The following is a 27,804-nucleotide window of genomic DNA, read 5'->3' as shown; positions in this document are numbered from 1 at the left end:
TATAAATTTTCAGATAGATTTTCCTGGCTGGTGTTAAATCTCGATCATAAATCAACATTGAAAATAAATGTAACTCAAGCTGTATTTTATATGAAAAAAATATTTATTTATTTACATGTACATGTATACAATACGTATAGTATTTTGTATTGGTCGTAATAAGTTAGACATTACATTGCTTTATTGAAAAAAAAAGTGATAAGAAATGCATTTATTTATATTTTCCAGTTATTTTTGTGGTGTAACAACTGTCACCAATTCTTATTATAAAACATTGAATTCGATTCAACAAGTATATACTTACGTTCAGATCACATGCATTCAAACACAATTTTTTATTTGTATCTGAAAAAATTATTTCGAAGGACAGTTGCCAACTTTTTAGACTTTTGAAAGTCAAAACTCATCAAACATCGGTAAAAAACAATAAAATCAAATTCTTTTTTCCCATCGAGTTCCTCTATCAGAAAAATCGAAATAATAAAAAAAGAGATAAAACGACGGCCAAATTAAATTTTTTTGCAGAAGTAATGAAAACTTGAGACAAAAAAATGCATGTCTACTAAAAATCAATGAAGGAAATATCTGTCGAAATAATTGATTTTGAAAAATCATAAAAAACTAATACAAAAATGGGTTGCCCACTTATTGTCACGAAGACTCCTAACAAACTGTTCTTTTAATATTTGTTGCTTAATTTTATGTCAATTTTTAACATACTTAATATTTTATGATGTACATACATACTGTAACATCCACACCTATACATTAATTTTTTTTTATCCAAACACGATTTTTTAGAAAAAATTCTTCAGATACTCCAACAAAAAATATGATTAAACAGAGATAAACAGCTTAAAAAAAACTTACTATGATAATAAACTTTTACAGATCGAAGCAATCGAAATGGAAAAGAAAAAATTAGTGTAAAAAAAGGTGTCTCTTCAATAAATAATGAAAATATAAAAACTTCCTTCATGATGAGGCAAAAATCTACTGAACTGTCCAGGTTTTTTTTTATTACGTACTTTCAGTTTCAAGCATTCGACTGAGATGGAGTTTAGCCTGTCAATGTAAATGTGCTACGCAACATTAAAGTTGATATAAAAAACTATCATGCTCCAATTTAAACATTTCACACAGTGAACGCTACAACATACAAAAACATTATAACGCACAGTTATCCTAAACCTACGTACTTGATCTCTGAAAAAAATCTACTTTTTGCGCTGGAAGACAATGTAAGTTAATACCGATCGGGTTCATATGAAATATCAATAATATCTGCATTGACGCATGACCAAAAAAATCTGTGCATTGTGCTACTGCACATTTCATGATTGCATTTGTCCTTGTGGGTAGTGGTATTATTGTTTATAGTTTCAAGACCTTTTCTTCAGCCACTTTTGGATGTTTCCATGATTACGCGTCATCCATCTGATGTTCGCCTCCGCTTGCTCGATAGACTGCTCCACTGCTCGCGTCGCGCTGCCCAGCTCTTCTTTGTGCTCGTTTGCAAACTCGAGCAGCTGAAAATAAATAGTCAATTACAAATATTTTTTGGAGACACGGTTTCACTTTGGGTCAAGTACAGATGATCCGATCAGTGGATGAGTTTTCAATTTTCACGCGCCCAAGCATGCACAGTGTGAAAAAATGTACTACAAGTGCAGTAAATAAAAGAGATCAATTCTAAGATGGTAAAGAAATAATAATGTTTGCCAATTAAAGCTTACAGTCTAAAATACGATGTTAATTTTTTTCAGACATTATTGGAGGCTGGACCACATAATTGGAAATAACTTACGTCTTTGAGCTCGTATTTGGTATTGATACGTTTCGTAGAGACCTTGACGATGTTGTTGATGGTGAGCAGCGAGGTGCCGAAGCTACGGGGCAAAAACCATAGCGTTAAGCAACAGTAATCAACAAAAAACAAAAACAAAACAAAAAAAAGTCCACCAATGATAAACTCACTATTCCCGCAGCCGGTCCCAATTGTTTCTGAAGTAGTTGAAAGTCAAAGACTGGCCGATGATGTTGCCGGCCACCGAGCTGAAGACCCTCGTGACGTCCTGCTTCCTGATCCCCGAGTTCTCGGTGAGCGCCCAGTCGAGGTACCTGCTCAGCAGCCACGTCTCCCTGGTACAGCCGAGCGCCTGCAGCAGCAAATCCTTCTCGGAGCCGACGTTCGTCTCCCTGTAGCGCTGCCAAGTGAAGTTCCACTCGGGCTCGCCGCCCATCTTGATGGCCGTGCAGTACACGACGCTCTTGAGGTTCGGCGAGATCGGATTGTCCCGGTTGGGATCGGCAGAGTCCCGCCAGCTCCCGAACTGCTGGATGGCGTTTCTCACGCAGTCCTCGTGCCCGAAGCCGCACGCCCAACTGAGCACGTCGATGCGCGTAAACACCTTCAGCTGCGGATCCTCCGGGATGTCCTTGAAACCGACCTTGTTGTACACGTTGTGCAGAAGTTTCAGGACAAACACCTGCCAAACATCGAAAAATACATTTTATCATGTGTAATTTTTCTTTCCCACCAACTGCCGTGTTCTCGCGGATCAATGGTATACGTGGTGGATTTTACCCGGAATTTGTCGTAGCCCTGCGACTTGACGAGCATGTTGTCCATGAAGCTCATGGCGTTGAAGAGCGCCTTCCAAGGCAAGTACTCGGTCTCGTTCACGAGGTACGAGGCGACGTCCAATGCCGTCGCGTACTCCAATTGTTCGGCTCTCGCGAGATTCAAGGCGTCGTCAACGAGCTGGGCTCGGTTTATCGTTGATATGCTCCTGTAGTTGCTCTTCAGCTGCTTTATTATCAACTGCCAATTGGCGTTGTCGTAGTTCACGCGATAGTACCCTGTTGATTAAATTTTTTTTTTTTTTTCATACGCCATGCATGGTATTGTCGGATTGTATATGTATATACCTGTCTCCAGGACGTTGAAGATGAGCCACTCCCGAGAACTCGCGTCGATGTTCTTGATGGACACGCTCTTTTCCGCCTTCATCCACACGGCTGGCTTGGTGTCGTTGAAATTGAGTTTGTTGCTCGTGGTGTAAGTGAGGGGGATCCACCACAGCGGCTCCCTATCCCGTTTCGTGCTGTTTTGCAGCATGAATCGTGTCTGCAGGTATATGGAACGAGAGTACACGTGTGACAATTTTCACATACCCTTGGTAAAAAGTGTATTGTGTGTGTGGGTGTGTGTGTACCTGGGTGACGACGGCCGAGTTGTCGTTGTAGTTTCTGAGGACCGTGACCACGGGAAAGCCGGTCTGGAGGGTCCACGTGTCCATGATTTGCTTGATGGTCACGTACTTTTCGAGCACCCCGGCCCTGTGAGCCTGCTCCGTCAGGGCTTTCCATAGGTCGTCCTGCTCCGCGCACTGGTACGCCCTGCAACGATCGATCACCGGATGTAGTAAATAAAAAAAGAAAAAAAAAGAACAAAAGCTCATATTATATACTTTTCGGTGAGGTAATTGGTCAGGCCCTGCTTGAAGACCTCGGTCGTGAGAAAGTGGTCCATCATGCGGATGATGGATGCCCCCTTGGCGTAGGATATGCGGTCGAATATCTCGTTGATCTCGTCCGGGTGGCCGACCTTGATCGATATGGGATGCGACGACTCGAGGGCGTCGAGGCCAAAAACGTTTTGCAACTCGTGGACGACGAATTGCTCGAGCGGCCTCCAGCTCTCGTCCACCGCGCCGATGCCGATGTTCTCGACGTAGCTCGCGAAGCCCTCGTTCAGCCACAAATCGGTCCACCAGGTCGGGGTCACGAGGTTGCCGAACCACTGGTGGGCGAGCTCGTGCGAGACCACCGTGGCCACCCTCTGCCTGTTGATGTTCGTCGAGACGCCCTCCTGGTACAACATGGCCGTCTCTCTGCAGAGGAAAGCCGGACAAGTTACTCACTAATGTCCCTCAATGGCACTTGGTCATCACAGCCAACCTGTAGGTAATCAGTCCCCAATTCTCCATGGCTCCGGCCGAGAAATCCGGCAGAGCGACCATGTCGATCTTCGGCAGGGGGAACTTGATCTTGAAGAACTCCTCAAAGTGGCTCAGCATCTTCGGGCCAATCTCCAAGCTGTAGGCCGCCTGCTCGATGGCCTCGGCGCGTGCCCAAACGCTCACGTTGGAGGTACTCGAGTGCATGGCCTTGAAGTCCGACACGATAAATGCCACCAGGTAGGTCGACATCGGCACCGAGCGCTCAAAATGGTCCCACACGTAAGTGGGCAGCCCGGACCTGCGATATAATTGTGGTTTTATTTTTTTTTTTGTCTCGCTGTCCTCTACTATGTATATACACTCACACGGGCCTGGACTCCCTCTCCTTGGGCATGTTAGAGATGGCCGTCATGTTTCCGGGGCGCGCTATGTTGATCTGAAAACTCGCTTTGAGCCCCGGCTCGTCGAAGCACGGGAATGCTCGGCGCGCGTCCGTCGGCTGGAACTGCGTCGTGGCTATCCACCTGCGGACAATCAATGTATATATTACACCTGGACACCCACAAAACACAATTATGGGAGCTAATCGTCGGGGACGCACCTCCTTTCGTTGTTGACGGTGTACGAGCTACGGTAGAAGCCTTGCAGGTAATCGTTGAGATGGCCAACGTACCTCAAATGCACCAGGTAGCGTTTACCAGCTACAAGGGTCTCCTCGGTCTGTATGACGTGGAATTGTCGGGCACTGTCGTTGTATTGGCGGCTCACTCGTATCGAGGCTCTCTTGCCATCAGCTACCACCGGGTATGGCTTTACGCTCGTAAACGACTCGTCGATCATCATGTCGACCGCGTGCAGCGTCACCTTCTTCGTACTTTCCGTCACGTTAATCACGATTTTTACCTTTGAACGTTGTTATTTCATCGCAATGATTGATGATACGTTATGAGAGGGGGGTGGGTGGGAGAGCAACGTTTACCCACCTCGCCGTTGAAGGTGAAGTTTCCGTCCCAGATGAAGGGGGTGAGCCAGAGCTCGTAGCTGTCAGGCAACACGGAGCCGGGCAGTCGGACGTCGAGCTTGTCCTCGTCGTGGTCGCCAAAGCTGCGCCCGGACCGGCTGGTGGAGCCGCTACTCCTGCCAAAGCCGCGCTCAGTGGGCTCGCAAGGAGCAAAGTGGTAGATGAGCAGGCCCGTGATCAGGACGGCGCTCGCAAAGGCCAGGCATATACCGAGGCCGCCGCACCGGGTGACCGTACACCCTCTACGCTGGCCGAAGGTCGTCGCTCGCTCGTCCATGCTCATCGCGCCCAGAGACTTGGTCATGCCTCCTCACTGGATGGACGAGTACAATCGTTAACGTGTGTGGATTTTTTTTTTTTTTTTTTTTTTTTTTTTTTTTTTTTTTTTTCTTTTGTGGGGCTAACAGTAAAGACAACTGGTCGATCCATTTTACATAGGGATTTGAGAAAAATAAAGACAATCGCGTGTATCATGCAAGACTGTATGAGCTTTCGCGTAAATTATGCAGCTCGGCTTTTTTTATTTTCATTTCGTTATACCCACGTGCGACGAATTTAATTTTTCGGGTCTTTTGTAACTCCAATGTCGCCCAGGGACGTTCAAAGCAAGCGATACGTAGGATAGACGTGTATATGCACTCGTATCAAGGACCCAATTTAATTGTGGAGCAATGGTTTCATCGCGGGCCAACGAGGCCCCAAGACACGGTAAACTTTCAAGAAAGTCGGAGCGAGGGCCAAACGCTCAATAAAATATATATGTTTGACAAACACGGCACGTGCCGTTTACGTATAGTTGGCATTCATAGCGAAGCATACAAGTATGTTACCCATGTGCTATACAACGGCGACGGAGAAGCTTAACGGGCCATCAGATCGCGACGCCTTGACCGATTCTGATATAACGAAAAACACCGCTGCGAAGGCTAATCGAAGCTAGAAATTATCTTGATTCACAGGTCGCGTTGATGTTAACGCCGGCTCGCGTATGGGTATATACCTATAGTAAGTTTGGGCATGAAAAGCCTAGCGTCCAAAAAGACGAGAGGAGGAGGAGGAGGGGACAGAGAGCGCTCAAGTAATTTATTTTATAGGCAGCGATGCTTACGTCTGCCTGTCACGCAACCGGTTTCAATCGTGAGCCCGTGGCACTGGTTTTCTTTTTTTTTCTTTTTTTTTTTAACTTATTATCAAATATTAGGTTGTTTTTTTTCTCTTTTTCACTCCATTTCTTTAGGTCTATGGATATCCACGCTTATCGAGCGGTAACGTCTTTGTCCCTACACTATATTACACGTACGTTCGCACGTAAAGGTATGTCTTTTCCATAAATTATACACACGGTGATGAGAACCAGGTGAAGGTGATACAGGTGTATAGACACCGGCACGTGCGCCGGGAATTATTAAACGTAATTGACCGACAACGCGGGAAAGTCGAGCACGAAAAACTAGGAGGAAAAAAAAAAGACGGAGCCGACATGTCAAGGAAATATAAACGGCACGGCTGTAAAGGTGTCAAATCAATGATGAAAACCCGATGGGAGTTATAATGAAACAGCGTCATGGAAACTGTTTAACCGCATATTTTTCCACGTCATGGTAATATTATTCTTCGAGTTGAAGCATTTGATACTTCATTTTCAGAGAATATGATTAAAATGGCTCGAAACAATCGTAAGAATGAGTACTATTTGTAGTAAAAAAAACTCGTCCAAACGACGATGGACGAAAACAACTTAAAAAATGTACAGTGACTTCAAGAATGAAAAAGAAATAATAAAAAATAAATGGCCGTAATACTAATATTATTTGGAAATATAAAAACATTCATTTATTTTATCTACTGATTGCTAATCTAATTATCTTTGTCTTTAGTATTTTTTATGATTTTAAGGCAACCGCAGTAACCGTTGGTCATGGGAGCGGTATTCGTATTAGCCGAGAACTATGTCAACAATTTGTAAAAACACCTGCTGACCTTCATTACCATTGATATTTGTGCGCCACTGAATGGATTATCGCTTCTACTGCGAGAGTCTTTTGTTAAAATATAAATCCGTAAAAAACTTTCTTGATTTAACGAAATACCAGTAAATTATTAAACAGTAACCTGTGAAATGTTATATTTTATATATCATAACGGTCTCAACGAGACTTCAAAAGCATCGAGTCATATTTTGTTTTTCCACCTATTGTTAATATTTTGCTAAAGATTCGATGGGAAAGGAAACTTCACAAGTACTTGTAAATATAAGCATTTACCTGAAGTGTACACCAGTCAAATTAACTTTGCAAAAGTTAAGTATAACTAACTGAAGGAGCACAAAAACTTGGAACAATCAATAGCCATCGGTTTGGTCCATGCGATATGTGCCCCACTAAATTCAATCGAAATAATCAAACACTACGAGAAAACGTAACTATATATCCTACACATTATCTTCACGCCGTGACCGCTGAGCCGCAACTGTCTTCAAACCTCACTCCCTGACACTTGACCAGCTTATTCGTATGCTCGTTCTCTCCCTCCCTCTCTCTCTCTCTCTTTGATGGTACTTCGGATGGTACCATGGGTGCATTTGCTCAACTCCCTTTCTATCTCTCCGTAGCTGCTTATTACTCGTTACCATTACATCTTGGTTAACACAGCTTCTCAATGTATACACGTAGGGTATAATCAACCGATTGCCGTGGTGTTTTCGAACAATTGTTGGGAGTATGTTGTTTGACGATTAACAATTGTTCGTCACAGTTTTAAACATTTTATTTACCATTACAATAATCTATCGTTAATTCCATCATAATCACCTCCTGCTTTGAATCATCACATTGTAATATATCAACAATATAATATTGTTTACGTTCACTTGAATGTTCATGTCAAATTAATTAATTTTTTTTTTTATTTACCTATTTATTAATTATTTTTTTATGATTACTTCTATAATAAATATTCGTTTTGTAGTATCTAAGTCAAATTTTTATAATAAACAATATTTATTTTTTAAAGCACATTGTTTAAGATAACAATGTCGTAAGCTTTTATCCTAAAAATTTGCTTGGTCATTATTCTGGTATCAACAAAAGACGTTACTTTTGAAAGCTAGCATGCTGCAGTATTCAAATACCATTCAAGCCATTTAATAGCAAAACGACAACACAACATCTATTTTCTCTGAACTTTAATAATATATTGTTTCAAACATCAACAAAAGTCAGTATATTTAAAGAGAATTTGTCGAGCACGAACATCAGATGTTAAAGGCGTAAGTGACTGTGATTGAATAATAATAATAAAATAATCAATCTGACAGGGTCGTTTATAAGTAAGTATGGGCTGCGCAAACAGATACCGATTAGCCTCTCTGCAATAGTCAAACAGTGTCATCTTGTAACTCTTTGATTTTGCATACCAAAAAAATTGATGTCTTTCTCTAATAATCTAATTCCTCAGATGCTTGGTGAGAAATTACGTTTTCATAACATTAATTTATTACGAATTTCATTTCTTAGTTTGCTAAAGTACTTGAATCTTTAAAAGACATTTACTATTGTATTGGAAAAATGTTGTTCACAACACAAGTGTTCTACAATTTATTAGAAAATCAAGCAAGTCATCAAAAAAAGTAGACGAGTTCTGAAAAAAAAAAAAATTGAATGGCAGTATTTTTATTTTGTTATGAAAATTATTCGTGTTCATTTTACAACTGTATGAATCGTTTTGTTTTATGGAACTAAAATTTTTACACATCGACATTACATAAGGCTAAGTAAATATTTAATTCCCATCACATATTTAAATATTCACCCCATTTTCGTGGCGTATGTATACATTCATGATTTATCATTTGAGTAATGTTAGGTACGAAATAAAATTTGTAAATACTTCATTCAATTGAGGTGCGTTTTTTAGATGAAATAAAAAATATAGCATGAAAAAAAGGACGCAATAAGTTGAGAAATAAAATTGAATTAATTTCATCCCTATTTCTTAGTTAATAGACTTGAGTGCTATTATGCGTAATCAGCTGACCTGCCACTTTCGATCGTTCTTTACCATGTTATTTGGACTAAAATCAGATACGTCAAGTACACAGTATAGTTAAGCTTGTGCTACATTTTGACCCATTAATGTAGATAAAGATCAAAGTTAAAATAATACGTACTGTGTGCTTTTTTACAGTCACACTACCGTAATAAAAAAAGGATGTCCAGTAATTTGTACCTGTATATTAGCAATTCTACAAATAAATAATGTTTTTAATTACTGAAATTGAAAACAAAAAAAAACCTTTTTTAAGTACATCGTACAGTTAAAGATTACATTTTTCGACACATGAGAAAATTTATAAACTTTCAGTAAATTCGATGCAACGCCATGTTTTCAATATTTTAGATTTTTTGTTTAATTTTGCGAATACTTATTAAAAAAAAATTTTTTTTTAATCACGGATTCCCTTACATTTCTAAAGCATGTAAAAGATCAATGTCTAGATCCGAAAGTGTACCTCAAATAAACTTTTTGCAAATTTTTTGGGATGTCCTAATTAAATAGTTTTTCACACTATTAGCAATATAAAATCTCATTCAAAAATACATAGCAGCATAATTATATTATACTTATACTTCCATATCGACTGTTTCAGGTTACAGCGAGTGCTCATACACATGTCCCGGTCTAGCGCCACGAGGTGTCGCACTGTCACCGATCTTTAGCTGATGTAACGGCAGCGTCCTTCAGCCAAAAAGGAAATTGCCTCATTGTGTCGCACTTTATAATTTAATTACATCTTATCCAGGATACAAATCTTTTTAACTACATTTATTTCTTTTATTGCTCAAGCAAGCACCCCGACACAAAAAATTATAGAGTATCTCTAGTTATGTTCTACCGATTTCTTCTTGGAATTATCTTCTGTGTAATATAAACATAAAGGGATTTTAAGTGCTGGATTTTCAACAACTAATTTGATTTTACTCTTCTAGTGATAAATATGTACATGTATATATAGATAATATGAAACGTAGGAATGTTAGAAAACGATATGTAATAAATGTTTTGAACAATGGTCAAGTCAATAAAATCTTTAAACCCTAAATCAATAATTTTCCAATTAAGTCATAGTCAATTACTTCGTGAGTAACATTTTTTTTAATATTTGTAATATTATAACAAACAATACTATGACCCCACGTATTTCAATATGTATCATGGTATGTTACGAAGATAATTTATTCTAATAATATTCTATTAACAATTAAAAGATGAGTGTAATAATTAAGCATATGACTTAAAAATAAAATAATCAAAGTAGTAGTCCAAAAAAATTGAAAGTACATTGTATTTTTTTTTTATAGTCTTCAGTTACATTATCTCGTGCGTGTGTCAGTTATTGTGTTATATAATTATGTACACACTGAGGGTTTCGTGATTTCTCAGATTGAATTGTTTTTTTAGCTTACACTCCATAAATAACTTTTTGTTGTAAATCCTACTGAATTTTTAACAAATTTTTAAAATATTATTTGATTTAGTTTAACAACTATAGTGAGACTTTGAAACTTTTCTAAGCAAAGTAACAGTCCTGTGGGCATTATCTAAATAGTTGTAACAGTTTCAAATCAGTGACAATTAAAAAATCTTTTCATGATAGTCTGCAATGTACATCCTAACTATTAAATCCGAATAAAAATTAAACTCATACTTGCTGCCAGGTGTATTTAGATTTCACATTTGAACAATATGGAATTTTCAACAATTTTCAGAAAACTTTTTTTTAATTGTTAAGAAATAGAGAGTATAGGAAAAAGCGTATAATTAATAGTTATCTTTAAAATTTCTCAAAAAAATAAAATAAAACTTAGTACATGGTTCTTATTTTACCCAATGTGATCAAGTAATTTTTTAAGCTGATTAACAATTATTATAATAGTTAGAAAAAAAATTGTTGTCTAAAATTGTTCAAAATCCTGTGTTATTTAAATGGAAAATCAAAACGCATCTGGTGGCACGTGTTAATTTAATTTTCAAGCAGATTTTATATTTAAGATTTTCGTCCCAAGCTATTATAAACATATTTAAATGGGTAAACATGATTTAATTTATTATAAAATATGTAATTAAACCCAATATTTGAGAAATAGCAGGGACCATACTGGCGTAACTATTGAATTTTATCACAAAGCTTCCTATAATACAAACAAATGTTTGAATATTCTTAAAATTTTCAACCACGTTGACTATTATATTCTTGCAAGTGATGAGAAAATATGACACAGCTCGTGCGAAAATTCCACCACGATTTAATCAACGCATCGCCAGTGCTGACCAGCAAAGGTCTCTCGAGCAAATACTTGTCATCCAAACACGTGCGCTCTCCAGGTGCACACATCAGATAAAAAATGGACAGGCAGGTCTCATGCGGACAAGTAAGTATACAGTATGCACCTATATGCACGAGAGCTGCGTGGAAGAAGCAACACTTTTATTCCCGAGCACGAAGGCCGCCAACTATCAAGTAATCCATTTAAGCATATTGGATCACTCGCTTGGGATTAAGATTGACGAATGACCGCCCAAACGAAAGCCAAGCGGCGAAGAGAGCGGAGAAAATTGTCATTCGCACGGATACCTTTTCACCGGGCAGTTCGACTTTCGTTTCTACCTCGTTATTCCTTTTTTTTTCCTTCTTTTTTTTCCACACCTCTAGTTTCTCATTATTTTTTTTTGTTCCCCTTTACCGCGTGAACAATGTCAATGTTGAGGCAGTGTGAAAGCCCAGACGTGCGTGTTGGTCCACGGCAATGCGGACACCATGTGCTCGTCTCCAAGTGCAAAAAAACGTCAGCGTCAAGTAACAGTATAGTCGTTATTTGCTGTACACAATATATCGGCTTGGTGCTTTTTTTCTGCTCGTATTTTTTGCTACTAGGTTAATGAAACACAAAATGTGTAGACTTGGCCATGCATGAGAATCTATAAAGAGCCAGTGTTCTTGACCATATTGGCAATTTCAATTGGTGAAAATATCCCACTTTGCTGACGCTGTACTGTACGACCTTTTCCTCAATGCACGCAAATAGTATAATACCAATTACGTACTCATCGGCGCATAAAATACATTTCCAATGTTGGCAAGTTCTATGCATAAGTAATTCAAGTTCAGGGACGTATTCTGTCGTTATTCAAACTTTCCTATTTCCGTAGGTATTTTTTCTCTTTTCTCTTGTTCTTTTTTTTCCCCCCATTGGAAATAGAGGATTTCCAATATTTATTCAAAATTTATTGATTCATATCACTGTGGCTTGCCTTATTTTCCATTTGTTGCATTATACATTTGTGTACACTAAACGCGTGATTTGGCAATGATCCTCGAATGTACACCCTTTGAAACGTATATTCAAGTTGTCTTTTACTGAAATATTTTACCTTCTTACTCTTCTTTTGCTTATTCTTCTACTTCTCCCGTTGAACCATAAATAAATGCCTTTTATTTACGTACGGTATTGAGAAAAGAAACCATTTGATTTATTCAGTGTCCTCGCAACATCTTATCAGCTACAAAGCTACACAAATAAACGACTTTTCTGATCTCATTCGCGATTAAATGCGGCGTTTGGAGCTTGAAAAAAAAAAAAAAATTACCGTCTTGATAGGCTACGAGATTCCGCTTTACACAACACTCGACATTATATGCAAACTAGGACGCGCGATTAGTATATATAGAATCTAAGCCCGTGATAGCTTGCGAAATAATTTTTCCTTTGACAATTGCATGTACAGTGGCAACGCTATTAATAACATGTACATTTATATCTATGTAGAAGTGGTACCAGCTAAAGTTTTCAAGAGCATACTTTATAATATGTTGTCTAAGAAAACTCTATGAGTATTTATCAAGATTTTTGCAGGTAGCAAGTAGCTTTGAAGATAACAAAAGAAAAAAATTTTGCTTAGTTACGAGGCAGCTATCACCTGCCTAGTACCTATTACATACGAACCCTGGAGAATAACATTGTTAGCTCTGATCTCGTCAAGGCAACGAGCTCCTTTTTTTTCCTGGTTATACTTGATGTATTTTTTATCACTATTTTTTAGCCTGTAGTTAGTGACACCAGTAAAATTTTTACCACAGTTATTGTCGCTGTCATTACTATTTTTACACAAGTGATAAAACTACGTAATTACAAAATTTTTCATTAAGATGATATAATACTTTCAAAATTAATGTCCAACAAAGTCTCTTACTGTTAGTCAAAAAAAAAAAATAATAATAATAATAATTTCTAAGGCGCACTTCCGAATGAACATTTTTAACTTGCACATGCCTCCAGACAAAAGTATGAGAAAATTCGTAAATATGAAGTCAATACGGAGTGACAGCCCTTTTTTATTTCAAAGCATTTTATCGAGTTTGTGCCAATCTTTATCTATACTATGATAATCAATATTGAACGAAGCCAATTCATTTATAATTGGATTGCAATTACATGGATATTATTCAAATTGAATTTAGAGAAGAATAAAATAATATTAAATGATAAAAATAATTAAAAATAATTGTAGTTTGCAATAAAGCTATACTCATTTATAATTAAATAAATAATTAATGAATAAATTTTTTATTTAGTAGTTAATGGTAATCGAGACGCATGCAAGTGGAGATGAATAAAAATAAGCATCACATAATTTTACCAATCCGATGGTCATGCAACTGATTAAATATTCCCAAGTGTTTTATCAAACGGTTTGCGGATTAAATAATATTTGAAAGTTTTTACATAACACTGCATTATGACAGTGTATCAAGATATTGGCTTTAAAATCGAAGTACAAAAATATTGTTTGCATACGATCGGCAGAAGGCTAACTTCGATAATTTGAAAATGGACTCGGTGACTCGAGAGTTGGCACGCAGCCTAGCTTATGGGGTCACATAGAAGTTAGCTAGTCTCAAGGTTTGAAAACAAACTTTTTTTCACTCAAGTAATAATAATAATAATAATAATAATAATAATAATAATATCACACGTGGATAGGTAAAATTTACCTATAGCCTCGATGCAAGCCTGCAACACAAATCTGATATATATTTATATATTTTTTTTTTTTACTCCATTTAGATCGTTGGCCGGACTTGCATATCGATAAAAATGCATTTGTGCAAACACGAATGCACACACACAGACTTGAATAACCGTAGATGGCAGAGTATAGGCTCGTGGCTAATCCAGCGAAAGGAAGTGACGGCTTCGCGGAGGTCAGGCCTTAAGTCAATCGTATTCTCGAGCGCGCGACTTTATTTACCCTGGCGTTCTATGTATGGTCTACGCACTGTAACCACACGTACGCGTTGTGGTATGCAAATTTTGCGCACGTATATGGTTTATTGGTGTTCTTTTTAAAGATTTGTGTCGTCTAATAAGCCATCAGGTGTCGGTGGTGACTATATTTTTCTTAACTTATTTAGAAATGAAAACATAAAATCTCACAACCCCTTGATAATAGAATCAGGACTCGATGTACCTGAGACGATTTTTTTCAACAAACTGCACGAGTATCAAGTTTATTGCAAAAATTATTTGAAATCATATCATCAAGTTTTGGGTCATCCTACGTGATCGTAAGATAGGGCATATGCATGAGATCCTACGTAATAACATGTAAAAGGATATACTTCTTTTTTTTCACTAAGACTTTGAGTTTTATCGTAGATTGTTAATTTTTAACCACTAGGGGTAAGACAAACTTCGACTTTTCAATCATTCTTAGCCATCACTGTCATCTAAAGTGAACAATACCTACGAAAAAGTTGTATTTCATTGTGATCCACACAAGTTTTTTCTCATTTTAAAACATTTGAGTGAAAAAACACATCAACCTGTAAAGTTACGTAAGGGACTTTTGGTTTCAATGAAATCTCTCCAAACAAAATCACGATGTTCAAATATCAAATTAGCTATCAAGTTTTTACTTGAGCAATTTCATCTCTGGCACACGTCAATTCATCATTTTATTAAATAAACCAGAAACGTACGATTCGAGTGTGTCAGTAAGCGATCGTATTGTATAAAAAAAAAAAAAAACAAAGAAAAATACAACATTGAAAGACAAAGTTCCTTACAAAAGGAATCATGAGATAGAGGGGGGGGGCCTAATTGGTTGACGGAACTCGAAGGTACACAGCATTTCAAGTAAATTACGAGCAAAACGCGCGGAGCTGGTGCTTCTCTTTTCTTCCACTCGTTCTTCAAATGGAGGATTTAAAAAAAAGTTTCTCCTCGTTCGTCGCGTGTTTTTCGGCCTCTCAAGTTCCGTTTTCCGTCATACTTGCACTGCTTCGTCCACAATAAGCTACTACGTCTTAATCGCAAGAATAAGAGTAAGGCTGAGTTTGCGTGCGGCAAAACTTCGTTTGTGTGGTGAGTCGAATTTGCTTTCTAAATATGTGTACAGTACCCAAGCTTAGGTATCGCGGGATCACAACTGCACGGCATCGGAAAATTAATGTTTTATCGAATGCCGAAAGTACTTATACACATATACTGTGCCATTATTCCCATTTTTCATTTTGGTGCAAATACAGTCGATTTATTTACCATCTCGGGTGAACCAAGAAACTTGAAAACCATAAATCTTTCGACTCTTCTCGATTCGATTGTTTGATTGTTTCCCAACGGCTATAAATATAGAGCAAAGTGGAGTACATTATAGTCTCAAACAAAAAAGTACAAGCGGCGTTTTTCGTGCACACCACATGGTCTATTTTCCTCAACTGAACCGAACTATACGAGCAACACACAATATCATCAATTTTTTTACTTATTCTCCTACTTCTGTTGTTTCGCGGGTTATGAATATGGTGAATTTCATACTTTCTTCCTTTTTTTTTTGTCTCGACATTATGAATGTACTCAAAGTGTCTTTCGATTATTTCTGTGCTACTTGACCACATGAATAGACATCCAATGGTTTTTCCTTTCCAAGACTCGTCTAAGATGTTGTAGCCTCGACTGTGGATTAGAAACGAAATTGCAGCATTGCTCAATACCTTGTCTATAATCGTGCATTCGTTTGGCAATGTTGCTACTGGCACATCGATGGTTCCTGGCGAAAATTGCCAAGTCAGATGCATACTATGAAACAATATATGTTTTCAAATCAATCTCCAATGGGAATGTGTGGAAAATTTTTTTGGTATATGAATGTTGAAAATACTGGAAACCAACGTATGTAGGTACGATGTGTCAACATGAGTCAAAAGTGTCTTTTGAATACTCTCCAACATAATAATTTATAAGTTTAAGTATTTAAGTAACGATAGAATAACGATGGTTTCTTTCAAATCGCGCCCACAATTGTAGAGGTCGGTTTATCCAGAGAAAACGTAATTGAGATGATGTTTGTCGGGACAACTGAATCGTTAGAGCGCCCAGTTTGACGAGTACCGTGCCATTGTCGTTGATTCCGTATAAAACGCAAGCGTTTACTGTATTGAAGTATTACGTAGCGATTACTTATTACCAACGAAACGAAACAAAAGCACGAGTGAACCCTTTTTTTCCCTTAGCTTCATCAGCGTAGGTCGACAAGTACTTTTTTAAAAATCGCTCAACATCAAACAAGGCACGTCGACATTTTATTCATTATTGTTTATTTTTTGAAGAAAAAAAAAAGATTTGCAATCATAATTAGGCATTCACTCGGCATTAACGAGTACGTAATAACGTTGTGCAGTAATGTATATGTACCAGCACGTTCCCAACGACGAAGAGGCCAATCCGAAAGATATCTCGATGTTATCGGCCGCAGTTGTGGCATCGTCGATGCGTTGCCTCGAATTAAATTGCAAATCGACACACAGCCCGGGTTTTTTCAGCACAGTTAAAAATACACGAAAGTATTAATGCTGAAAACTCGACAAGGAGCAAATGACTGCGAGACACCCACGAGCGAGCGCAAGGGAAAATCGTACAGGCGAGCGTGTGCACAGAGAGCCAAGAGATGGGGACGCGTGGGCGTCGAGGAGGCGATTGTCTCTGGTAGCTCAAGGTTGTCGGGAAGCAAAGACGTGCGGCTCGCGAAGCGGTGCGTTTATCGCTTGTTCGCGCTGGGCCTTTTTTTTTTTTTTTTCGTTAACCACGTTCGGGTACTCTGCAGTGCGAGTGATAATCCCCCCACCCCCTCAAAGCCGATGCCTATCCGCGACTGTTGGACAAAACGTGCAGGCGCTCAAATCTCGTTAAGGGGGATAAGATAACGGCACTCGATAATCGATCACCGGCGCTCCGGACGCGCTTTTTCCTTATCCTTCGAGAGCGAGAGCGTGCATAATGTATAGTTACATTTGTGCACGCGTGTGCGGACGAGCGAGCACAGAAACAGTGCGTTTAATTGCCCGCGCGAGGCAGATGTATGCGTTACCTATGCGCGCATATATAGTTACTAACGAGCCAGCGACGACGACGCCAATGGAACAACCGAACGTCCGATGTAGCTAATGAGGGCCGCGCGGCGCTCAGTTCGAGGTTGGGGCTTGCGAGGGATCGGGTGCTTTTGGGACCGGCTTTTATACAATTTGGGACGAGTACCGTGGCTGTCCTTGTGCAAGTAAGGTGGTTGGGTGTGAATAGTTCATAGATCAGCCCCTGGGCGAGGCGGGACTTTTCCGAGCGTCATCGACTGGACGAGGTCAGGGTGCGTATTGCATTTTGTTTATGGTGTTCCAAGGTGTTGATAATGTCACCAGGGATCAAACGAGCATTTGGGGCATTTCGCCTGCGACGGAAAAAGCTGTTTACTGAACGGCCTCCCGAGTGATACCCGACTTTCTTATCTCCCGCGTTTGCTGCTGACGGTCGGGTCACACCCGCTTGCGGCCAACTCCTCAAAAATGAAAGTCCTTTTTTTTCTTTTTTCTGTTATTTCGTGTGAAAAAAGTGTGATATAAGCTTGAGTTTTTTGTTAACTTGAGGAGTATTTCAATTTGTATCGCGTAGTGGATTGGATTATCGCTTGTACGTGGAAGATAAGTGATTGCACCAAACGTGTTTTGATGCCACGTTCATCGTATCAAACATTATTCGTAGTGACAATTATTGGTCCTACTATTAATTTGATTGTAAATTCGTTAGTTGGAAATAAGAAAATTTTTCTCGTATATATACATGAGTACAGGGTTTTCAAGAGCTCATTTTAGATTTATTTTTAAACAAAAAAAGTACATTGGGATTATTAAGTGAATATGGTTTTCCATTTGAATTTCCAATAGCGCGAACGATCTCCTCTTTTCTATTGTTGCTATTCTTGTGCAAGGGGCATTAATTGGAGCGCTATACTGTTGCGGGAATAATTAATTATTTATGAATAAGCAGCAGCTCGAAATAACCGATCTCAGGAACAGAAGCGACATGATTTTCGCGCGTTCACCTTGATAGAGTCGATATAGAATGACATTCTATCGGCAAAACGTCCGTAGAAGGTGATAGACCTGTTTTTTCAAGACTTGGTTCCGGTTGCTATTACCTCGATGTACGAATTATAGTGGTTTGTGAGTAATTTCAGAAAATAAAAACTACTCGCAAGTCTGCGAAAATTTACAACGAGGCACACCTTCGGGGCAAAGATTATCTTTTTACACGAGTCGTTTTCACTATGTACTCATACAATAAAAATAGGTTTTTTTTTTTTTTTTTTTTTTTTTTATTGACACAAAATAATTTAATCAACTCTCAATATTTTTAATAAACTTGGTATTCAGTAGTAAAACAAGGGAAATAATACTGTCGTGTAGGTGTGATTGTATTTATTATGTAATCGGTCTTACAAATGCGAAGCAAAAGCTACCCCCAAAGAATAGGTTGGCTAAAGGATCGCATCAAGGTATAGGACCTGACACCCATGAAATATACAATTTTAAATACCCATCCATGTTAAATGGGCCTTTGAAGATAGTATAGTCACCGCTTGATATCCTGTTCTATCTCATTCACTTTTTTTTCAACACGACATTTTACGGATTCTACTTCAAGTGGCGCCAGACTTTTTTTCAGGTAACATGACATAAATCGATAGCTTGATCGTCTGGATGAGTTTAGCTACGTATATAATAAAATAGTAGTTTTCATCACAGAAAAACCATCGCCGTCGGGGCTATTTCGCGGCCCGAGGGGCCGTAGAGTAGTCCCGATTCGATGGCACTTGTGTAGGAACCACTACTTTTCGATAATCACAATAGATAAGTAATGGAGCTTCGCAATGCGTTTTTTTTTTTTTTTTTCTTAAATACACAGCAGGTTTTTCCAGCCACTTAAGTTGTCATCATGTCTACAATTGAAATTGAGACAAAGAAAAAACAAATTTTATTCCGAAAACATCAAGTGATTATTAAAAGTTATCAGTTATAAGAAAAAGTCCTTATTAATTTTTTTGTTTTATGAAGGATTTATGTTTTTGCGCCACAACAAAGCTTTTATTAGCAACCAGTGTGTACGTTTTTAATAAGATGCGAGTATTAACATGAAACGCGATGCATGGTAAAGATGAAAAAAAAAAAAAAGCTATGCAAAATGAGATTATTAATTCGAAAGAGCGATAATTAATGTGTATTTGCATAATGATACACACTGGAAACACAAAGCTCAATCAATTTGAGAAATGATGATGGGCTGAAGGGTAATGTGTTTCGTTGAATAATGCTTGGTTGCGCGTGATGGACATCCTCATACGTACATGCACATTGTCAATAACACATATGTTCAAATTCATTCGAAAACAGCTTATTTTATTAAAAGCATTTCGAAATGAACATTGGAATCGTGTCAAATTCCATTGTACATCGAAAAACAAAGTACCGTACATCGATGTTTACTCGTGGGCATTTACAAATTGGAAATTTTAATTTTTTAATCCCCGTTTTTTTTTTTTATCTCCGAAAGCCAATTATGATCGTACGTAACTGCACTCACGTACAAGACATATTGTGAAAAAGAATCGTAGAATTATATCGACCAAAAGATTGTGAGATCTACAATCGATAGGGGATTTCACTGTTATTAGAACAGTTGATAGCTAATGCTTAGGCCGGTGATTGCAGTTTTTACTCCGATTAAGTGTAATTTCAGCCAAGTGAGACTCTACGGCCCATACAGTTTGCAATCGTAGCAAGGTCAGCTGTAATTTTGGGTGGCTCTGGATCGATGTATGTTATTGTCGGCGCTGCAACGTGCTTATTATCGTGTGCATGCGAATGGTGGAAAAAGAAAAAAAAAAAAGTTTTTATTTCAACGACTATGAAGCACACTCATTGCTTTTTTTTTCGCTTCAACAAAAGCTCAAACACTTTAATGAATAAATTAAGCTAAAGCTTTGTGATTTGATGACGTTTCAGGTGACGATGGGTGCGAAGATCTGGCAAAACGAAAAAGCCGCAGCCTACGTAAACTCGTCGTAAATGGCAATAATATGCCAAAGGTTATCTGACGTAAATATTAATTGGCCATTTACCGGAGTGCCTTTAAGTACATGAGTTTTGAGTGCTTAACTCTGAGGGTGTACTTTGAGTTGGACGGCTATCGGCAACGCCTCGCAGAGGTGTCAACGGGAGCAGCTGACGCTGTTTGAGAGCATAATATAGATAAGATTGGCACCATAAATCCGGATAAAACAACAGAGAGGTGAGGAATTTTTTTGTATCTCGTCTCAACAGTTGCGAACATTGTAGCTAGTCCATTAACCTATTGCATAATGACATTGTTGCAGCCAAGCCAATGATCTAATGACGCATGAATTTTTTCATAGTTAATTATTTGTAATTATTTAAATAAAGAAAAAAACTTACAACTTTCACTCACAAAATTTTTCTGGAATAGCTAAAAATTTAGATGTTTTTTATTACTAATAACAAATAAAGTCGTTAGGTTTTATTTTATTTTATTTTTTTCAATTGGAAAATTCAAAATTAGCCAAGTATTTCATGTGTAATCAAACAGTTGGACTTTTTTCTTATTTTTCTCTCAATTTTTGCTCTTCGATCGTGATGAAACTTTGAGCAAACGAATTAATCAATGTGAGACTTAAAGTATTTTGGTACAAAAACAATAAATTTTTTTTGAAATTCAAGTAAAAAAAAAAAAATACGTTAGTTCTCCCGGTAAAGTACATACATAATTAAAATTTATACACTTGACTCGCAATTAAAAAAAAAGTTTCACCAAAAATAAAAATGTGTAATCAACCCGGTATTTGTCGTAAAATCAACCACAGCAATGTCAACAATCACACGTGACAAGCCAATCGAATCATTGAGCCATAAGCTACTTAATCAACTCTGTATACGAGTAATATCCGTTAAAATTAACGCCAAAGGACGAAACGGAGCAAATAATAATTTTGTGACACCCTTTTGCACGTCCCTGAGTAAACGTATGTAAAAAAAAAAAAAAAAAAAAAATTACCGCTTTGTTTGGTCTATAAAATTTCGTGCAAACGCGTATGGCTCGCGTGATTTATTAACGTTGCAAAATGTCGAAATGACCAGGTATCGGCGAAATGGGGAGCGTCGACGGCGAACTCGAGGAGATAATGTCGCATCTGGGCGAGTTCGGCAAGTACCAAGCCTGGCAGTTCTCGCTACACGTGATCGGCGGCCTAACGGCAGGCCTGCACATGCTCACCCTGATGACGGTCGCCGCGGTGCCCAGTCACAGTTGCGACCTCTCGGACCTCCATGACCCCAACACGACCCTCGGCCAACCACTGGACAGCTGCAGGTACCTCGACGCTGACAACCGGACACGGGCGTGCCAGGCCTGGATCTACGACACGAGCTACTACGAGTCGTCGCGCGCCATCGAGTGGAACTTTGTGTGCTCGCGCCGCTGGATGGGCGCCGTGGCCCAGTCGGCCTACATGTTCGGGGTGTTCGTGGGCGCCGTGACCCTCGGCAGTATGGCCGACAAGTACGGCCGCAAAATCATATTCTACGTGTCCTCGGTTTGCCAACTTATCTTCGGAGTCCTCGTGGCCGCGGTACCCGAGTACTACACCTTCCTGGTGGTCCGCTTCCTCTACGGGATCTTCGGCTCGGCGGGGGCTTACATAACGGGCTTTGTCCTCACCATGGAGTTGGTCGGGCCGTCGAAGCGCACCGTTTGCGGTATGATGTTCCAGGTGGCGTTCGCGGCCGGTTTCATGCTGGTCGCTGCTTGGGGCGCCATCATCAAGGATCGGTTCTGGCTGCAGGTCACCTACGGCCTGCACAGCGCCCTCCTGCTCGGCCATTGGTGGCTCATGGACGAGTCGCCCAGGTGGCTGTGGGCCCAAGGCCGCGTCACCGAGGCCCTCGACATCGTACAGAGGGCGCTGCGTTTCAACTCCAGCCCCGTCCAGCTCAACCTGGCCAAGTACTCGGGGACGACGGAAGAGCGGGTCAACGGTACTAGGTCGGGGTCCATCTCAGGGCCGGATAGTGAGCAGCAGCAGCAGAACAGCTATGGAGCCACGGATTTGCTGAAGACGCCGAATCTCAGGCTTAAAACGCTCAACGTCTGTCTTAACTGGTTCGCCAACTCCATCGTCTACTACGGGCTGTCGCTCAACACGGGGAACTTGGTGGGCAACCCCTACCTGATGATGTTCCTCAGTGGGCTGGTCGAGATCCCGAGCTACGTGCTCTGTATCTTACTGATGGACCGAGTGGGCAGGCGCGCCCTCATAAGCGCCCTCATGCTCGTCGGGGGTATCTGCTGCGTAAGCGCCGCCTCGATAGACAAGGACGAGCCAGGTATGGCCGTGTACTCGGTTGTGGTGGTTCTCTTCGGTAAGGCCTGTATAGCTGGGAGCTTTGCCATCGTGTACAATTACACGGCCGAGCTTTTTCCCACGGTGTTGCGCAACACGGCCCTCGGCGTGGGATCGATGTGCGCTCGGCTCAGTGGCGCCCTCACCCCGATGATCATGCTCCTCGACTCGTTCGACCCGAAGGTGCCCGCCACTGTGTTCGGCTTCGTGGCTCTGTTGGCTGGTTTTTTGGTGCTCTATCTGCCGGAGACGCTGAACCAGCCGATGCCCGAGACCCTCGAGGACGGGGAGAACTTTGGTCGGGGCGACACTTGTTTCACGACATGCTTCAAGCGCAAGGTTAGGGACAAGCAGGCCTACGAGGTGGCGCTGCAGAAGATCGACGAGCCCGTCTATCAAAAGTGCTGATACAGTAAAATCTTTTCTGCCGTGTTTTTTTTTTTTGTTTCCAATACTTTAGTCGCCAAGTATAGCGTACAGGGAGCATTTATTTATAAAAGTATAAGTTGTCGACACGGTAGCCTATATGAAATTGGGTTTTGATGTCTACTCGATTCCCAGCCCACGACTTCTGTAGCTTCACTTTTATTTAATTTCAATCGCCATTCGATGGTTCCTGTGGGAACTTGTACATACAAAATTGGTTCCTGTTGCTGCAGTGAAAGTGATTAATCAACAACAAATAATAAAAGCGTATGAGTTTTTTAAAACCTGAATAATGTACATCGACAAGTGCAGCGAATGTTCAATAGTTTATACTGTAAATGTTTGTTCCTTATGGAACATCAAAGCGCGCGTTGTGTACAATTATGGTTTTTAATAATTAACGGAGTTTTTTTTTCTTTTTTTTTTTTTTTTACTGCAAACACGGCTAATGCGTTTGAAGGCCAGGCGATAGCTCCTACGATTGTGTGCGTTTATTGTTATCTGTTGAGCAGTGAAGTTCCAATATTTACGCGCAAAATTTTGCAATTTTTTTTCCCTCACGAAACAACGAACAATATTAAATCTCTTGATATACTGTATACGTACTATAATAATTAAATATATGTTTTAGCTCAAATCAAGTTTATTTTTGTATAGTTATCGTAGCAAATGTCAGGAGTTCGGATGTAATTATTATTTTTGTAAGTACAACATATGTGCCTTTGCACTCGAATAGTTACAAAACGTATTTGCAAGTTAAATACGAACACAGCTGAAAATAGTCTTGCCCAGTTTGTTGCACATTTTAACAATTTTTATTTATTTAATTTTTGTTTCTTTAATATTTTATGAAACAAAAAATAAACTTATATAGATGTACTGTATATTAAAAGAAAGTAATTGTTATGATGTGTAAAAGTTTATTAATTTGTTAATAGCATCTTATAGGCTGTGTGTAGAGAAATGTTTCGTGCATGTGTTGATTCATTGTAAAAACCTAATGATATTACGTAATTTGTGAGCCAACATATTCCTACGAGAATCAAAGTATAAAGATATAGTCAGTAGGTAAGAATATTTTTTTGTTTAAATTGTAAACGAAATAAAAATATTTTTATCCAAAGTATTTTCGTGAATAAAAATTTTAAAACTGCCAAAATCATTTCAGCGATTTATTTCCTTCTAAAAAAGGTATAGCAGGTAACAAAATGTGTTTATAGCTACGTGGTCGTCGGCAAGGCTGTCAAGCTTGATTTTCAATCTTAGACTTTATTTTCCGGCTCAGCGCCACTTTCCATCAATTTCGTCCCAACTAATGGAAAAAAGTTGTTCTCAAAGGTGTCTCATGCTCGACAAATTCCCAAGATCATAAACCCCTTCATGGAATTTCAGGTCGTATTTTTATTAATTTTTTTTTTTTTTTAATCAAAATATACAGTCACTAAAGTTTCTACTTGTGGTTGTTACATTAAATCTTATTAAAGATACTGATCGAAGATAGTTACAGTAACGAGGATAATTCACTTTTACGATATTGAGTTGAGCTTTACTTGGGGGAAAATTGCACTGAGCGTTTTGAGCATGGCAGTGACTTTAGCAAGAGTTGATAGGTGGAAACGTCTGTATTATCATAAGTTACTGAAAGTTTTTTAATTTTTTTTCATTGCTGTGGAGCGGTAAAAAAAGATTCCGTTTCAAACATTTAAGATCCGCATATGAAGCATGTAACGCAAAAATACTTTAATATTCAGAAATTATTTAATTTTAGATCTCAAATGCCCAAAACACATAAAAATAATAAATTGAAAGGCTGCATATACTTCATGATATTGGACATATTTAGATTTTTGCTCAGCTTGGAAATAAAAAAAATTAATCACTTTTTTCCAACTACTCGCTAAATGACATGTAGATAATATATTTGTACCAAATAAACATGTCATTCACCCTCGAAATCCCAAGTAGATTTTGATCACGTTTGACTGACTAACATCATAAACAGTTTTTATTCAATTTTTTTTGGGTAGAAAATAAAGATATACGAGGAAAAACTAAACGTTCAATGTAAAGGATGGCTCTGTTCATTCATTTGAGAAGACAAAAATTTCTTGCTATACCTACAAAAAGAATTTTTTTTCATTCAAGAGATAAGCCACTACTAGATATTGTCCTTTTTTTTTAAAACACAAACTGCGCAAAATTGTTTATTTCTTCAAAAATATACATTTTGATATGAGTATACGAGAAAGGGAAAAATTTATTCAACCACCCATTTTCCATATCCACACTGATATAAAGATTTTTGATCCGAGGAAACAAAGGTTTTTACATTGAGAGTATTTTTTGATTTAAAGTTATTATTAAAAAAAAAAAATAATAATAATAATAAATAATACAACTTAAATTCAAGAGATGATTTACTCTCAACTACTCTAGTAAATGTTTTCTTGGTTCTGAGAATATTTTTTTGTTTCCAGTGCAGTAAGGTTAAAAAAAAAAAAAAAAAAAAAAAAACAACCCCTTCTACACGTCCTCCGTACGAAGAGTGTTAATCACCAACAGTCCCTCCTCTCTCGCGTTATATGCTCGTTAAACATAACGGGTGAGCGATTTCGTCGATAAATTTCGAGATATCTCGTCCAACTCCGCTCATAATTAAGTATTTCACGCATGAGGCGACTTTTTAAACTCCACTGGTTCTCGCGCGTACCCAACTATAGTAGAGAAGAGGGTCTTCATCCCCCGCGCAGGGGTTGTCGTCCAACGATGAGCATCGGATTATTCACGCTGTACCAACTACAATTTCGCTCGTTACCCTTTTTTTCACCTCCAGGGCTGGTATATTTGTTAAATTATTTATTTGTTACTTTCATCCCGAAAATCGAATGTACATATGTGATGTATGCGTCGTACAGAAAAGAGAAACAAAAAGTCAATGCAAATTCATGCGTGGATTAATTTTTTTTTTTTTGTTTTAAATTCATCTGTTTTCGCCAATCTACGTACATGAAAAATGGAAACGAGAGTAACGATGGTATACTATTTACATCCCGAGTTTACCGCTGGGATGTTTATTCGTCCCGAGAAGCGTGCACGTTGCACTGGTTTTTTGAAATTATTATTATTATTATTATTATTATTTTTTTTAAACACCAAAGAAACAATTATCAACCGTGATGGCATTGCCAACAGTTACGGTAACTTCGTATGCATAGGTAAAAATAAAACATTTATCCATCCACGGGGATGATTCCTCGTTCGCGGTTCAGCTTGACATTCAACTCCTTCCCCCGACCCACCCGTTCATCGGCTCATGCACAAAACCAATGCACACACGCACAAACCTTTAATGAGACTCTTTTAAACCATATATAATGTACAGTTACTTCCCAAGAGAGAGAGAGAGAAAAAAGCCGGTCGTCCGGTTCGTTCATGCATCTACATTGTATATGCGTATAGCTATATAGGTATGTACCTTTGCTCTCTCGTGATGTAAGTGGTTTCTTTTCAAACGGTATTAAACAGTTGTAGCTGCTTGTACTTCAATGTGCATAATGCACGGTATGAGTGGCCGTTATCAAGTATAGCACTGATGTGCACTTTGATTGTCAAACGGGCCCCGCTGAGAGTTGAGCGTATTATATGCACACCTAAATCATCTACTTTGGCTGTAATGGCACGTCTCTGCAATTTTACTCAGTCATTTTTGTTTGCTTTGCCGTTGCTTTCGGAGAGGGAAAAAAAAAAAAAAAAAAAAAAAAAAAAAACCACGTAATCACGTCGCGATAAGAGTCGTGCCTTGTCGACATTTCCTTGCTCGGTAGCAGGGAGGATATTACACGTACAGGGAAACACGGAACGAGTCGCATAGTGGATGTAGCATACCTACTCTTCCACAAGCCGAAAAAAGGTGCATCGCCTCGGGACGAATTCCTGTACATCTCGAGCCGGAATTCGCACTCGAGGCTACACCATCCACGTATATATACATGTAGATACACACATATACATGACCACGTTGACGATTTTCACTCTTCCCTCTCCCCATCTCCCTCCCTTGGAGAGCTATAAGCTGTGCATTTGAATGCGCGCCAAGAAAAGAAGCGGGTAGTATATACAAATAACAATGTCCCTATAGTCGCACAGAGACCATGTATACGTGTGTTACGTGCACGAAAAGGACACCGCGTCTCGGGTAAAGAGATGACCAATGGCGCCAAGGACCCTGGGCCACGTGTCGCGCGCCGGAAAAGAAAGAAAAAAGCAAAATCTTGGCGAAACTCGAAGGATGAACGATCGACAAGCTAGTTTGAGCGCAAAAAATAAGAGTCAGTCCTGCGGACATCTGAGGATATCGTATGTGAAAAAAAATGTTGTTGTTTTTTTTTTTTTTAAATTTTCATTCTCTTCTCAACGTGTGTTCTCCGAGCGGTTGAGAAAAAAAAGGAAAAGTGTTACAGCACCCACCTGACGGCGCTGCCCGGTCGTCCCAGCCAGCGCGCGTACCGATGTCTCCGAGCTATCCGTGCGCGACGAGAAGAGAAGGATCAGGACCGAGGCAAGTGCTCGCGGATCGTCGACTGCGGCAAC

The 27,804-nt window shown here is 39.1% G+C and overlaps 2 protein-coding genes across 3 annotated transcripts; one reads left to right on the top strand and one right to left on the bottom strand.

Annotated features, from left to right (window-relative positions):
• Positions 1 to 84: 84 nt before the first annotated feature.
• On the bottom strand, positions 85 to 27,804 carry superdeath (Suppressor of ER stress-induced death). 2 transcript variants are annotated; one of them, XM_014348348.3, is made up of 12 exons: positions 27,682 to 27,804; positions 4,949 to 5,299; positions 4,567 to 4,868; positions 4,331 to 4,489; positions 3,964 to 4,263; positions 3,474 to 3,896; positions 3,219 to 3,402; positions 2,932 to 3,130; positions 2,588 to 2,862; positions 1,978 to 2,489; positions 1,808 to 1,889; positions 85 to 1,529 (listed from the first exon to the last, which is right to left on the bottom strand). In XM_014348348.3, exons 2-12 carry the CDS (start codon positions 5,288 to 5,290, stop codon positions 1,383 to 1,385), a joined length of 2,925 nt encoding a protein of 974 aa, XP_014203834.2. In that variant the 5' UTR covers positions 5,291 to 5,299; positions 27,682 to 27,804; the 3' UTR covers positions 85 to 1,382. The 2 variants fall into 2 exon arrangements, with proteins under 2 accessions (XP_014203834.2, XP_089445738.1); XM_089589612.1 differs by lacking the exon at positions 27,682 to 27,804 and adding an exon at positions 7,251 to 7,401.
• On the top strand, positions 21,531 to 23,225 carry LOC106636085 (organic cation transporter protein). The gene is made up of 2 exons (XM_089589486.1): positions 21,531 to 22,416; positions 22,471 to 23,225. Exons 1-2 carry the CDS (start codon positions 21,538 to 21,540, stop codon positions 23,194 to 23,196), a joined length of 1,605 nt encoding a protein of 534 aa, XP_089445612.1. The 5' UTR covers positions 21,531 to 21,537; the 3' UTR covers positions 23,197 to 23,225.

Source organism: Copidosoma floridanum, unplaced genomic scaffold (assembly GCF_036245765.1).
Source record: "Copidosoma floridanum isolate Cflo_tuat_1 unplaced genomic scaffold, Cflo_Japanese_pri ptg000009l, whole genome shotgun sequence".
NCBI classification, from domain to species: Eukaryota; Metazoa; Arthropoda; class Insecta; order Hymenoptera; family Encyrtidae; genus Copidosoma; species Copidosoma floridanum.
The sequence above is the reverse complement of the archived record's forward strand: the minus strand, read 5'-3'. Positions and strand labels throughout refer to the sequence as shown.